Here is a 13,879-nt window from a genome sequence, read left to right as displayed (position 1 = left end):
TGCTCCAATGCTCAGGCGCCTATGTGCCTCAACTCAAATCAATAAGACATCATGCATGAAGAATGTGGGAGAGTATCCTTCCTCCACAGTACACCAGGACTCCCATCAAAGCCCATATGAATGCCATATTACATACAGCATGCAAAGACATCATTGACTGTAATTGTTAATATGCTCCACATGAAATATATTCTGTTCTCTTGACCCATCGGTGAGCTAATTAACTTATTAGGAGCAGAGGGCAGGAAAGAATCCTGCATTCAGGGGTCCCTCCAGGAATTAAGTTTAACATCCTTTAGTTAGACCTTCTAACTCTCAGCACTAAGCCTCTCACCTCGCAGCTCAGTGTGCCCACCATCCAATTAAATCCAGAAAGCTATTTATACAGCTGGGGAAAAAGGACCAGTGCAACAGCCGTGCACCGCATGCTGTTGAAATGCTTGACATTTTCACATTGTCCTCATAATAATTACCATTACTTAGGCAAACACTAAGATCTTTTCGTGCATGCATACAGCAGGGGGTTTTGGTTATTAGGGGTCTGAGAGTATCTGTGTATGTGTTTATTTGTGCATGATTGGTTTTGTATACGCCTGTGATTGTGCCTGTGTGTATTTATATTACTTTGTTTATATGCTTCATTATTCTGTGTGAATTTTCTAATCAGTTTACCCTCAGCCCAGCCTCAGCTTGTCTTTCTGTGGGTCAGTAATGAGAGTTGTTGCTCAAGGCTCACTTAACAGAGACTGTTTGTAATAGTCAGCGTTTTTCTAACAAGTTTGAATTGTACAACAATGAATAATCCAGAGCATGTTTGTTGTTTTAATCTGTTAGTATGTTTAGTTATTCCCTGCTTTTGCATGTTTTTAATGAACAAATAAGCAGATTATTGATACAATGTCCTGTAGGTTCTCCTGAAACACATATCTTGTTAGATTGTTTTTAATACATTATGCATTATTGCCAGTGACGGCTGAAGGAGATAAACAGCATGCATATTAAGACTGAGGAGGCCACTGAGGACACTCAGGCTTTGAATTCCACAAGGAAGCTAAACTTGAAGGCAGATGCTCATAAACAGCTCAAGTATTTAAAAGTGTGTTTACAATGATTTAAAATTCCTTTGGACACCCTTTTCCCACCTCTCCTCCCCTCCTCTGTACACAAACAAATATTTAGACATTTCCATCTCCCTTCACTCTCTCTTATTTTCATGCTGGTTCGTTTCTCAGCTATAATTTCATGCTCAGAGGTAAAACTCAGTTCATCCCTTGGAACCGCAACATTTTATGAACTCTGTTGGTCTTCCTCTGATGACGTCTACTTGTATAACTTGCTCAGTAAGGCTTAGGGAGATGATGTTGTAGATCCAGTACAGCCTCTTCCTCCCCTCTGGGAACCACGCTGCGACACAGAGTACAGAGCTAATGACTGATGAGCCCTTTGACACAGAAATGCTTGACATGCTCCTCAGGGTCTGGACTAAAGACTTCCCTAACAAGCTCCCGCACACTCACCCAAGGCCATATTAAATCCAAACTTTGGCACCTTTCCTAATTACTGAGAACATACTCGGAGCCAAGAGCCTCTTCCTAACCTGGGCTGAACTCCCCTCTGCAGCGCAGTGTCCCTCGAGTAAGGGATGATATATGAAATGCAGAATTCAAATTAGGCTGACGGAGAGCAATTACTGGCAAAGGAAGATCCCTTACTCTTTGTGAAAAAAGCATCAAAATTCGGATATATTGTACGTGAATATTTTACCCGCTTCCTCTCATTCAGATGTGTTCTGTCCGCCTCTGTCACCTCCCTTTCTTTCTCTTTATTTTCTCTTTCTTTTTTGACACAGAAACACAGGTCTTCGGTAATTTTTCGGTCCCTCTCCTTCTTCCACACTACTGATCTCTACTATGTCATTTACTTCTCTGCTTCTTTCTCTCTACACTTCTTTGCATCTCTTGCTTTCTCCTGCTGTGTGTGCTATATGTGCGGAAAGAATAGATGCTCATTTCCACCACATTGCCAGAGAGCCCTATTAAAAGCCTATTTACAGTCAAACGGCAGGATCACCAAGAGCAATGACAGTGCTTAACTGTTGTTGACATCAACTTAATGTTATAGGCCCATTTTCCATATACATGAGGCAGTTGCCAGTAAACATTATTCGACTTTTTTTGTGATTTCATTTTTTGTGTGTCCCTAATTAATTCAACACGTCACATTGCACCACATGCGCATGTAAAACATCTCTGCACATGCTCATATTGGTTTATACAGCAGCCAACAAGTTATAAGTTGCAAGATACGATAAGGAAAACATTATTTATGAGTTTTCCAGCTCTTAATGACACTGATTGTTCTGTGTTTTATTATAGCATCCATTAATCAATCAATGCACCCGCCTTCCCATCTATCTGTTCATTCACTCTGTCTGTTCCTCACTTGCTCATTAATGTATAGTACAACAGCCAGCAAGGTAAGTTAATAGATATGTGTCAGCAATTGTGATGCTGAGAGCTGTTGATTGTACTGCTGATGGGCTGGGTTAATTATTCTGAGCATGAGTCGCACATCTTTCGTGAATTAGGCTGGATTAATTGAAAGCTCTCCAGCATGTCTCTGTAAGTGGCTGTCCAATCTGTGTCCTCTCATTTCATCGCTCTATCTGTCATGATCAAGTGCTGTAATCAACTGCTCAAGTCTCCTCTTCCGTCTTAGAGCTTTTTCCATTTTTATGCATCTTGTATCATTAGCTTATCAACTCCTTTCTCTTCACATTATGGCAGAATATGTTTGTTGAAAAGCTTTGTTGTAATGCACTTGGAAAATCAATTATCAGTCTGTAACACAATACTGCACATTTCCCATCCCACTTCTACTTATATGCTTCCTTCCTCTTCTCCTGCTGCTCTTTGCGATCATCCTTCTTGTGTGTGAGCATGTCAGAGCCATCAAGTAGGCTTTGTGTCTTATGTTTGCCTCAGGACATCTTTTTGGGTTGAGCACCAAATTCAATCTCAGCTCCCCAATCAGTGCTAGTAAAAACCCGTCCATTGCTATAGCCTCAAAAGTGGCTTCAGCCCTGCTTGGTCAGATAAATCTTAGTAGCTCATCCTTCTCCTATTTTCTTTTCATCCTGGACCCCCCAATGACCCACATTAGAGCCTGCAGATGGTCAGGGGAGATTTGGGAGCTGCAATCCATCAATATAATGTAGCCTGAACCACTGAACAGCCGCCCCGCTAACCTATCCTCCAGCTGGACCGTTCTGCCCCCCTTCAAGCCTGCTTCAGCCAAGCTTGGCCCACTTTAGTAAAACTTTGGCCTCACCTCATCCTCAGCCTGGTGTTAAAGTCAGGTCTCTTATTGATTCTCATTGTAATCACAGATCAACCCGGGTTCTTCCACTTGACAAAATGTCTCACATCCAGCTTGTAAGGTTTGATGTGCCTTACTGTTGCATAAGTAAAGGATCTGAGAAGAGTTCTGTCTGCCTTTTCAGTCACTCACTGTGCACTAACAAGTCTGAATATGTTATGCTGGCAGACATCTGTTGTGCCATGTTTATCCTTTCCTATTATAGAATGCAAAGATGAACAACTTTTTCAAACGAGAGAATGATGTATTATTTGAGAATGTGTTATAAAAAGTTATCACCCCTTTTATTTAAACAATGAAGGAAAGGTTCTCTCTGGTGGAAAAAAGCACTGTTTTGAACACCTACATCAGTTGAACTACAGTAACTTAACTCTCTGCCTGTTTATCAGAGTGCCTGCTACATTTAACCTTGATACATTTAAATGAAAGCCCTGGTTAACGGAAAGCTAGATTTACTGAGCTTTCTTCTTTCAGGGATGAACTCCTGAGATTCTACTTGTGCTATTTTTCAGTGGCAGTGAGCTTTGTTTTATCAGATGTGATCTGAAACTGCAAAATCATTCATTTTGGTGGTTTGCCCCCCCCACCCCCCACTCTTGCAATGTGCTGTGTTCTATGTATCCCCATTTCTAGGATTGATATTGTGCGATGCACCACTTGGAAACAATACTGCATCTCTGGCACACCCCTCTAAAATAAATGGTCTTCTTCCTGCTCCAGGCTGTCTGATAGACACAGAGTGAGATTGGTTCTGTTGAATAAGAGATGAATCTCTCCGGGTGTCACCATGCCACCACGACCTTTGAAATATCATTATCTGCAGGGGAGGGAGGTTAACTTCTCTAATATACCCTGAATACAAGAGAGGGGTGCCACAAGTGAACATGATCCTGTTTTATTACCGGTATATCTCAGGAGAAAGTGTGTTGTTGTTTTTTTATTACTGCCTTTGTGATACTGTATATGCTGTATCTCTGAACACCCAAACACACCTAATGACATAATCTGATTTCCAAATACGATGTGCAGCTTGAGGGGTAATTGCAATTTTTCAATTCATGAATATACTTGAAAATAAAATTAAAAATTTAAAAATAGGGTAACTTCATCTTGTGCTTGAACCATCTAGTAAGCACTGAATGCATTACAGCAAGGAGTCCTTGAGCTGAACACCTTCTGGGCAGATGTTACAGTATTTAGTGTTGTTTCCCACTGACCAGCATTCACATTAATACATTCTCTTATCGATAGTTTCCCAAGGACTCCTGTTTGCTTTACATCATTTCCACTGAACTAATTCGAATAAAGTCATTTACTTCATTTTAAGTCAAATTATTAATATATCAAAAAATATATAATTTGTATTCAATCAGGGTGTCTTATAATTCAATTTGACAGCTGACAACTTGATGATGTAGCAACATTAAAATATTCACATCATAGTAATACCTGAAAATGAATAATTTATTAACATCCAATTTGGAATCATAGCTTAATTCATTTATATTTCACTCAAGGTCTGAAACAGACTGAATCAATAATTCAGTTACAGTGGATGTGGGCTAGCTGCAGGTATTCCTCCAGTGGCTTACTGTTGGTTGAAGAAACAGAGAAGTACAAATGATATTGAAAGGTCGTTTTCAGTGTTCAAGTCAAACATTTGCAGAGATGTGAGGATTATTCTTATTTGTTGATCCTACTTTGCAGCTGAACCCTCTGTATATCAGATTGATGTTGACTGGGAGGATAAATGGGAAGATTTTTATCATTCTGTTGTGATTGTATTTGATTCAGGTCGTTTGCTTTCATACTATTAAATTATCAAACTGCTTGTTTATGAATCCCTTGAAACTATTCATCCCTCTTTGGAAATTTGGAAATAACGCTGAAAGACTATTTCAAGTGTTCTGTTCTGTTATGATAGGGATGTTTTAAATCAGAGTTTTTATTTTTTAGGTTTAATACTGACTTCTCTTTCTTCTTTGTATGTCAGGGATGCTCACAGTGGCTCCAAAAGGTTTCCACTGTGCCGACACAGAGAGAACCTGCAATCCCTGTCTTGATGCGGCCAAAGCCTGCAACCTCAACGGTACCTGCAAGAGGCACCGCTCCTCCTACATCGCTACCTGCAGCAAGGAGGACCCCAACAAAGGTGAAGTCTGCAGCAAGAAACGCTGCCATAAAGCACTGAGGTTATTCCTGGACCGTGTGCCCGCTGAGTTCAGCCACCGGCTGCTCTTCTGCCCCTGCCAGAGTGAGGGCTGCGCTGAACGACGCAGGCAGACTATCGTGCCTGATTGCTCCTACAAAGATAAGGAAAAACCCAATTGTCTGGAGCTGCGGAGGGTCTGCCGCCAGGACTCTCTCTGCAGGTAAAGGAAAGGAAACAGTGGGTGTGGGTGTACTGTATTGACCTGTGCTGTATGCGTGAAAGGATGGCAGGGCAGACATTTGTTTTATTTGTCTGCATGTCTGTTTGTGAGTGTGTGTGTCTGTCTTTGTTTTGTCCGTTTGTTAGGCTTTGCATATGAGATAAGCTACAGCCAAACACATCAGAAGGTTCATCATCATCTTTTTGTATTCATGGGAAATAAAAATAAAATAAAATAGAAACCGCATTAGAGAGAGTTCCTGTTTGATGGCAATTGCCTCCTTCTCATGGCATTCTAAAGTTTTATATTTCTCTGCTGTAACTTTGCCAGCAAAGTAATTAGACTTTCAGGGAAGCCATAGCTATTAAACGCAGGATGAAGATGTGAGGCTAAGTTGAAGGGACAACGCTCAATTAAGCTGAACAAAACATTAGTGGATCACTTTGGCTGCATGGGCCCTCTATTGGATTCAAGCAGCCGGATTCAATTCACACCTACCCAGCCGTGACTTGTTTCCTTGTGTTAGTGCTGCTGAGAGCAGGTGAAACATAGAGGATTTACTATCAGCCCTATCACCTGTCAAGACCCCCCCCCCCCCCCCCCCCCCCCCATCGAAAGACTACACATGCAGCCAGTTGAAGGAGATATGCTCTTCCTTCATTAGTCTAATTGCATAAAAAAGATGTGAGACATTTGAATAATTCTAAGCATTTAAAAGCTCATTTATGAGCCTAATGGAGTCCAACCAAGTGTTAGACCCTTGAAAGCTCATTGCTAAAAATAATACTTGTGATGTGAGAATTACCAGAAGGGAAAACTTTTGGCCACTTTTCTCTTTCCCAGTGTGACAGATGATTAGGCAGCTGATACAATTCAGTGACAATCAGTGATGGGTCCTTACAGAGTCGATGTGTTTTATACACCGAGTAGCTGTCCAACCTCAGAAGGCACTGAAGACGATAGCACCTTCTTGGATTTATTACTTGCGGTAACTGTCAGGGAATTAGACGCCAGCCACTTCTTCAGAAAAGTACAATCAATTATTTTTAGTGTTTGTTTTAATGTGACAGCTTTGTAATAAATTTGGTTAGCTTATTATGGCAGACAGAATGACCAGTATACAAGTCACAGAACATTTAAACAAATTCAAGCTGTTTATCAGCACATCTCTTTGACACTAATTAAATTGATAATATCTGCACAGTATGAATAATAGAATTAATCTAAGTGTGAAAAGATTTTGTACCACTTATTGTTTTGCTCTCCTTTAGAAATAGTGTTTTTTTGTTAATGTAAACATTATGAATGATTTATAGTCACAAAGATTCAAATTAGTCTTGATAACCATGCATAGCAATATTTTGTGAGAAGTATATCTGTTTCCATAGAGGTGAGCAGCCTTTGATGCTGAGTGTTAATGATGAAAACCCAATTCCTCTCCACCAGCACTGAACTGTTAAAGTAGGGAAACTCTATTGCCTCTCCTCCGATTTATGATTGTCCTGATAATTACCTGCTTGCCTGCATTGTGTAATCTGTTTTCAGGAGTGGCTTTCTTTGACCTTTAGGCCCTCAGGTGCCTGCTATGCACCTGCTTATTGAGAAAGATGAAATAGAACGTTAAAGCTCATTATCTGTGGCTGCGTAATGCCCTGCTGAGGTCAACAGCTCGATGAGCGTTTACACACTCATACACGGACACACGCTGGCATGCTCAGCAACCGACCAACAACAACGCAGCAGCAGCCATGCACACACCCAAACACGCACACACTCACTTGCAACCACTTTGAGCTTGGACGTGACTCCAATAATCCAGTCTCTGAGTACTGTGTTGTCCTGCAGTAAGTGCTGCCATGCAAGAGAATGTCACAACGATTCAATTAAAGAGAGGTGTCATTGGTCAGTGCCGGGCTGACAACACTCTGATTGGTGATTTTCTCCTGCCTTAAGGTGTCCCCAATCACTGTGGAATATTCCTTAAGTGTCCTCTGTCTGTCTTGATGTCCTCTGACTGTTACATGATAATCACAAGAGGAGTTATGTGTCCTAGAAGACCTTAGAAACGGTGATTTGTTATTTTATTTGATCTGGTAATTTATTGAGATAATGTAGTTACTAACATATTATATTCTTAATTTGTTCTGCACCTTCAGTATGTTGTACAAGCAAATTGAATTTAAGTCATTTGTCATGCTAATGGAGAAAAAGTCCAGAGATTTTGTGTAACCTTGGTGTTGAAATGGAAACACCCTCCCCAAACTTTTTAAAGACAAAACTCACAACACACTCAAGAACAACCCTAGAGGAAACTTTCCTCGGCTCTGTTCTACCCTCTCAGTGATATGTTGATAAAAGCAGAGGAAGATCATTCAACGACAGGATCCCCTGGGGATGCCTGTCTGACTCTAAAGGGGGGATACACAGCTAGTCCAAGACTCTTTCATTTTAAAACTGCGGATGGATTGAGAGTGGAGGGAAGTAACGGTAGGATAAAAAAGGGAGGGAGTGATAATGAGACAAAGAGAGAGAGAGAGAGAGGAGAGGGAGGGTCGCATGATTGATCTGGGCCGTAAAGCTACTGCAGTGGGTTGGAGGTCATTGGTTTGGTCACACAGCTATGGATCTCTGCAGCAAAATCTGCTGGCCATCTTAAAGATGAGCTTAGCTCCCTGCAAGACACTCTGATGACGAGAGGGTCACGGCTCAAAACACACCCAAGTCAAAATGGATTTAAAAATGTATACTCACCTATTTTATTATTTATTTTAGACTTTGAAAGGCCAGCAATTCCTTGCTTTACACCCCGAAAATGCCTTCAAATATTTGCTTTTTTGAGTTTTACCTTGAGCTTGTTAGATGCCAGACTGGCTGGGATTTCAACTTTGGAGACTGTTCAGATTGTTCCAGGTGGAGCCCAGTACTCAATCAAACAAAATAATTTCTTTTCGTTTTTTTCATTGGACAGTCGTCAGTGAAGTGGCTTACAGGAAACATGGAAAGAGAGATGAATATGATATTCAACAAAGGTTCCTGGCTGGAACCAAATTGGCTGTTATGTTGAATGCAGTGCACAGTAACCATTCGGCTACCAGGACACTCCTAAACAAGAAATAAATATTTGAAAGGATTTCATATATTTAATTTTGACTTGGACCAAGGTACCATATTGCAAAAGATTTCATTCTCTTCTTGGTCTCTGTGGAGGAAATTGTTGACATACTCTTGAGATCTAGGGACTGTAGATGGACAACGAACAAGTATTACATGGCGTAGCTCTTATTTCTTACACCTGGTTGTATTTCTGCTGCAGTTGTTATGTTATTTTCTTCCATAATCCTGCACAAACAGAGAAAAACAGACATTCCTTTTTGTTACTGTTCTCCAATCATCCTTACTTACTGTCCTCTTGTTTCTCTACGCTGTGTTCTCACCATGCTTCCAATGGATCCAGCAGCTATTCATTTAGGACTGCTGAGTCCACAGAGTGACAATGGGCTATATTTGGATGTGCTGTTTTGGGTAATGTACTGTGAGCATTCATGTGTACATGCATGTATGCAAGCAGAGAAAGTCCCTATCCATTTCCATGTCAGTTCACGCAACACAAGCCCAATGAAGCCTTACCCAAAGAACATTGAGTTGTATATGTGTAGTGTATTGATTGTCTGAAGGATCAATACAACACTTCTATCTTTGATTTATATCCCATGGTCTCCAGCCTCACTGGGTGCTCTTTGATTGAGTTCTTTGTCCACTGGTTTTCAAAGTAGGGAGCTGAGAGACAATCGATCACTATACAGGTAACCTGACCCAGTTTGGGAGATATACTGTACAAGGCTGCCTTTGCTTACAGAAAACTCACAGGTTACTACACTCTCTCTCTTTTACGCACGCACACACACACACACACACACACACACACACACACACACACACACACACACACACACACAGACTTAAATCAACAGTCTGTTCTGTTGTATCTGACAACTCAAGCCTCCACTGAGGAGGAACAGTATAGGGAGGATGACTGGCCCAGATGTCATTACTCTGTAGTTTCTGAGATGAAGCTGAAGGAAATCAGGATGCTGCTGCACTTTTATCATCAGTTTCTCTCTCTCTCTCTCTCTGTCTCTCTCTGTTGGTCTCTCTCTCTCTCTCTCTCTCTCTTACTTGCTCACTTGCACATACATATACATACACACGATTGTGCTCTTGTACTTGATATATTACCACAAACCCTTCCCTAACCCCAGTTCACACATACGGTCAATTCGCTGTGATGTACTATAACTTTAATGAGCAGCCAGGATGAACAGGCAAAAAACAGTGTGGAAATAGATTGCTCAAGAAATTAACTATTGTAAGTAAGTAAATTACCTGGTCAATGCAAACATACTCAAGATAGTCAACAGACAGCTCACTAAGTTTGAATCCTTATGTGTGATCAAGGCATTACCCATCACAACTATGTGCCTCTGCTACAATGATAATCCTTACTTTAACCTCAACCAAAACCATATTAGAACCTTAAATGTAAAAGTATGAACTCTTAAACACCCTGGACAGAGGGACCAAGGTGTCCTTGCTTTCTACAGATTTTCTCACTCGCAAGGTCTTAATCTCAAAAAGGGTCCTTACAAAGACGGAAGTATAAAAGCATACACCACACTTGCATCTGATTCCCATACCCCACCTTTATAAGTCTATGCTCAAGGTAATATCTGTACTCTTTCTATCTCCCTAGCTACAATACAAGCTATCAAAGTGAAGTGTCTTTTCTGATAGTGTAAAGCTCTGGTTTTGCAAGCGAAGCATGTGTCAATTGGTGACCTTTTCCTCATACATACTAGAGTTTGCTGCAGTGTGCGGCTTTAATCAGGCCCCAGCTCCGGCAGAGACGTGCTCAGCTTGCTGGCTACACATGAGAGCGGCAAACAGGGTGAGAGGAAAGCAAGAGAGAGATAAAGAGAGAGAGAGAGAGAGAGAGAGAGAGAGAGAGAGAGAGAGAGAGAGAGAGAGAGAGAGAGAGAGAGAGAGAGAGAGAAAGTAGTGAGAGAGAGAGAAAGTAGTGAGAGGGATGAGGCAGGAACTGGAAAAAAGAATGTGCATTTAATGCCAATACATGGATTAGTATATGCCCATTTAGTTTCCTAACTGTAATCTCTAAGGGAACATGGTATAGCGGAAAACTGCAGTCATTACTGACTAGGCCCCATCCTTTCCTCCACAATCTTTTGCTCCTGAGGTGCTGAATCTATTATTAATGCAAACATTATCAATAGGAATTCAGACTTATCTAAAGGATGGTTTATGTGTGGGTTTGAAGTGTCAATTAGGACCTGCTCTTTCACTCTTTATCCCTTTACTCTAAACCTGTCTTTGCACTTAAGAAGTCTCACTGAAAGCTGTAGCATGAATCTCTCTTTCAACTTTTCTCACAGAGTTCTTAATATATGACTAATAGCTATTTAATTACTGGTAATAACTGTTCCGCAACACATTGCTAACTCACTCTGTCACTTTTTCAGTAACAGTTCATCCATTTGTTTGACGTGTACACTTTGTGTGGGCAATGACTGTTTGCCTTGTTCAGGGTGTATTTAGGGAGTTCAGATAACCTTGAATAATCTACTCACCCCTTACCAAACAGACAGTACTGGGTTGTGTGTGTGGCATGCTTGATTTAACTTTCATTCTAATGACATAACATTCAGTAGGGGGTTGTAAGACATCTGCAGCGGGTGGCATAGCAAGAGGCAGGGAGAGAGCAAGCAAGAGAGAAATTGAGCAAGTAAAAGAAACAATAAATCGCAAGTAAGTAAGTGTTTCAAAATTAAACAAAAAGTGGGTTAATTAAATGAAAGTGCAAGTTCAGATTGTTTTTTTTTTTTTTTTTTTACTTTGGATTTGCTGCTTGATAATGCAGGGGAGGTTGTGTCACCAGACAGTTTTTGTTAGTTTAAATTATCTGCTGAGTAAGGGGTGAAAGGTTGTATCACATGACAGCTAAGCAAAATTGCCTTGTGTTTTGACTGAATGCCATCCGTCCACATTGCCCTTTTAGAGTATTGACTGGGAATCCCAATGAGTACAGAGCTGCCAAAAAAGGCAGGCCCCTGTCTAGGCACATTCAGGAGAAAATAGCTGTGGGTGAAATGGACCACCACCTTTGACCAAAGAAACCAAGAAACGGGGTCTCGGGATCACCAGTAGAAATTTAGGTAGGAGAGCAGAAGCAGAATGGCATTGCAGCAGACCAAATTATAAAACACTGAAGATTGTCCTTTAGTGGACAGAAAAAATATATATAACTCTGACATATATTATGCCCTTTTAATCAAAATACATTCATAGCACTCCATTCACAAAGTTAGTGTGGTATTGTTAGACTTTTCATTATAATTGGTATGACGCAATGACATAATTGTGCAGCACAGTACAATGCAGAAAATTCAGTGTCAAAAAAGAGTAATAGTTCTCAGCATTGTCAAGGCCCATTGTTTGCTTTGGCATTTAACACCAAGTGACAAAAGGACGCACACAAGGCTGCTGAGTCCTATTGATTGAACCAGGGTCAAATTCCCTTGCTGTGAGTTTGCACATGAGCACTTGAGGCTGCAATGACAATCAGTCTCATTGACAACACGGCATTAATGAGAGGGGAGAGGAGAGGAGAGGAGAGAAGAGGAGGCATGAGATTCATTTGCTTCATGTAACTGCTATTATGTTGCCTGCTATTGTGCCATGGTTATTGTTATATTTTCTGTAGATGAGTGAGAGATATGGCCTCTGCAGCTTCACTAGCCTGAAGACTGAAGGAAGTGATAAGAATGAAGATCGGTAATTTCCCATTTAGCAAAAATTATCATCCATAGAAGAATTCACATTTGTAGACAGAGCACACGGGGGAAGTCTCTAAACCATATAGGATTCTCAACAGACTGTTGTTTTTAATGTAGAAAGGAAGCTATTAGAGGACTTTGGAGCCTGATAACTGTTTTTCTTCCTGCCTCTCCTCCCTCAAGAGGAAATGGTTTCCAAGACTGACACTCATCTGATTTGAGTCACATTGTTTGTCACGGGCATCAAGTGATAGGAATAAGAATCCATATAAAAAGCCATTAGTTTTCTATTACTGCCAAGCTGGATGGACAGGCACTCAGCGCTCAGCCGAATCACTGTGTTTAAAGTGTCAGGTTGGCTGAAAGAAGTCTACCTCTGTGGGGGCTCCTCTGCCACTTCCCTGGGGGCTGAGTGGCTGAAATGACCATAAAACTCTGTTGAGCTAGACAGCCTGTAATTTCAGCAGCGAGTGGCGCTTCGCCGAGGTATAATGGAAAGCCCGTGGAAGCCATGAAATGTGCTGCATCCCGGTGTTGGAACACCATTGTCTGAACACTCAGGACACCTCTCTAAACTTTAAATTACTGTTTTTAAGCCATCATTGTCTGAAAGAGCTCCGCTTCTAAAAAGAAACACATTGCTTGTTCAGTTTCTTTAATCTTCCGTGGTCTTTGCCTTTCCTACAGAAATCTGACGTTCACATTCTTTATTAACACAAAAGTAAAAGACCCTTTGCCCATAAGAACTAGAAAAATGGAAAGTGCAGTTCTAAAGGTTGCTTTGTATAGGCACAGTTGAGTTTTTCTCTCTCCCCCTTTAAGTTATATCTTTTTATCACCTGTGAAGTAAAGTGCTTTCTTTTAGTCTGAACAGGGATGGGTGAGAGAGAGCTCTGAATGAAGGGGACAGGTGTTGAGAGGGATACATTTATATTTGTGTGAGTCTTTTTTTATTTATGAATTAACATTATGTACTGTGTATCATTATTTGAGTGTATGTGCGTGCATGTGTGTGCATCCGTATCAGTCTTTGCAGGCATGGTAGAGCAAGCATACGTTCTGTTCTCTGAAGCGAGGCTTGTCACGTCGAGAGGCTCTCCGGGTGATTTGATAGGAGGGTGGATGGAGATGGAGTTGGAGTAATGAAGTGAGTCTGAGTGGGGTTTGCTGCTGGAGGCCCCAAGCCCATCACACCACATTGCCTGCATCCCTGCTATGGTGAAACACACAGAGAGACAGAGAACGACAGACAGGAAGTCAGAGAGATTGTTACCTCATCAC

General features: G+C 41.1%; 1 protein-coding gene across 1 annotated transcript in view; it reads left to right on the top strand.

Annotated features, from left to right (window-relative positions):
• The window catches only part of LOC128365185 (GDNF family receptor alpha-2-like), a 44,716-nt gene that overhangs the window by 18,466 nt on the left and 12,371 nt on the right, over positions 1–13,879 (top strand). Inside the window, exon 4 of the mRNA XM_053325845.1 lies at positions 5,372–5,750. Within this exon, the coding sequence (XP_053181820.1) occupies positions 5,372–5,750 (379 nt within the window). The remainder of the gene's footprint in view (positions 1–5,371; positions 5,751–13,879) is intronic.

This window comes from Scomber japonicus, chromosome 9 (assembly GCF_027409825.1).
Source record: "Scomber japonicus isolate fScoJap1 chromosome 9, fScoJap1.pri, whole genome shotgun sequence".
NCBI classification, from domain to species: Eukaryota; Metazoa; Chordata; class Actinopteri; order Scombriformes; family Scombridae; genus Scomber; species Scomber japonicus.
The sequence above is the reverse complement of the archived record's forward strand: the minus strand, read 5'-3'. Positions and strand labels throughout refer to the sequence as shown.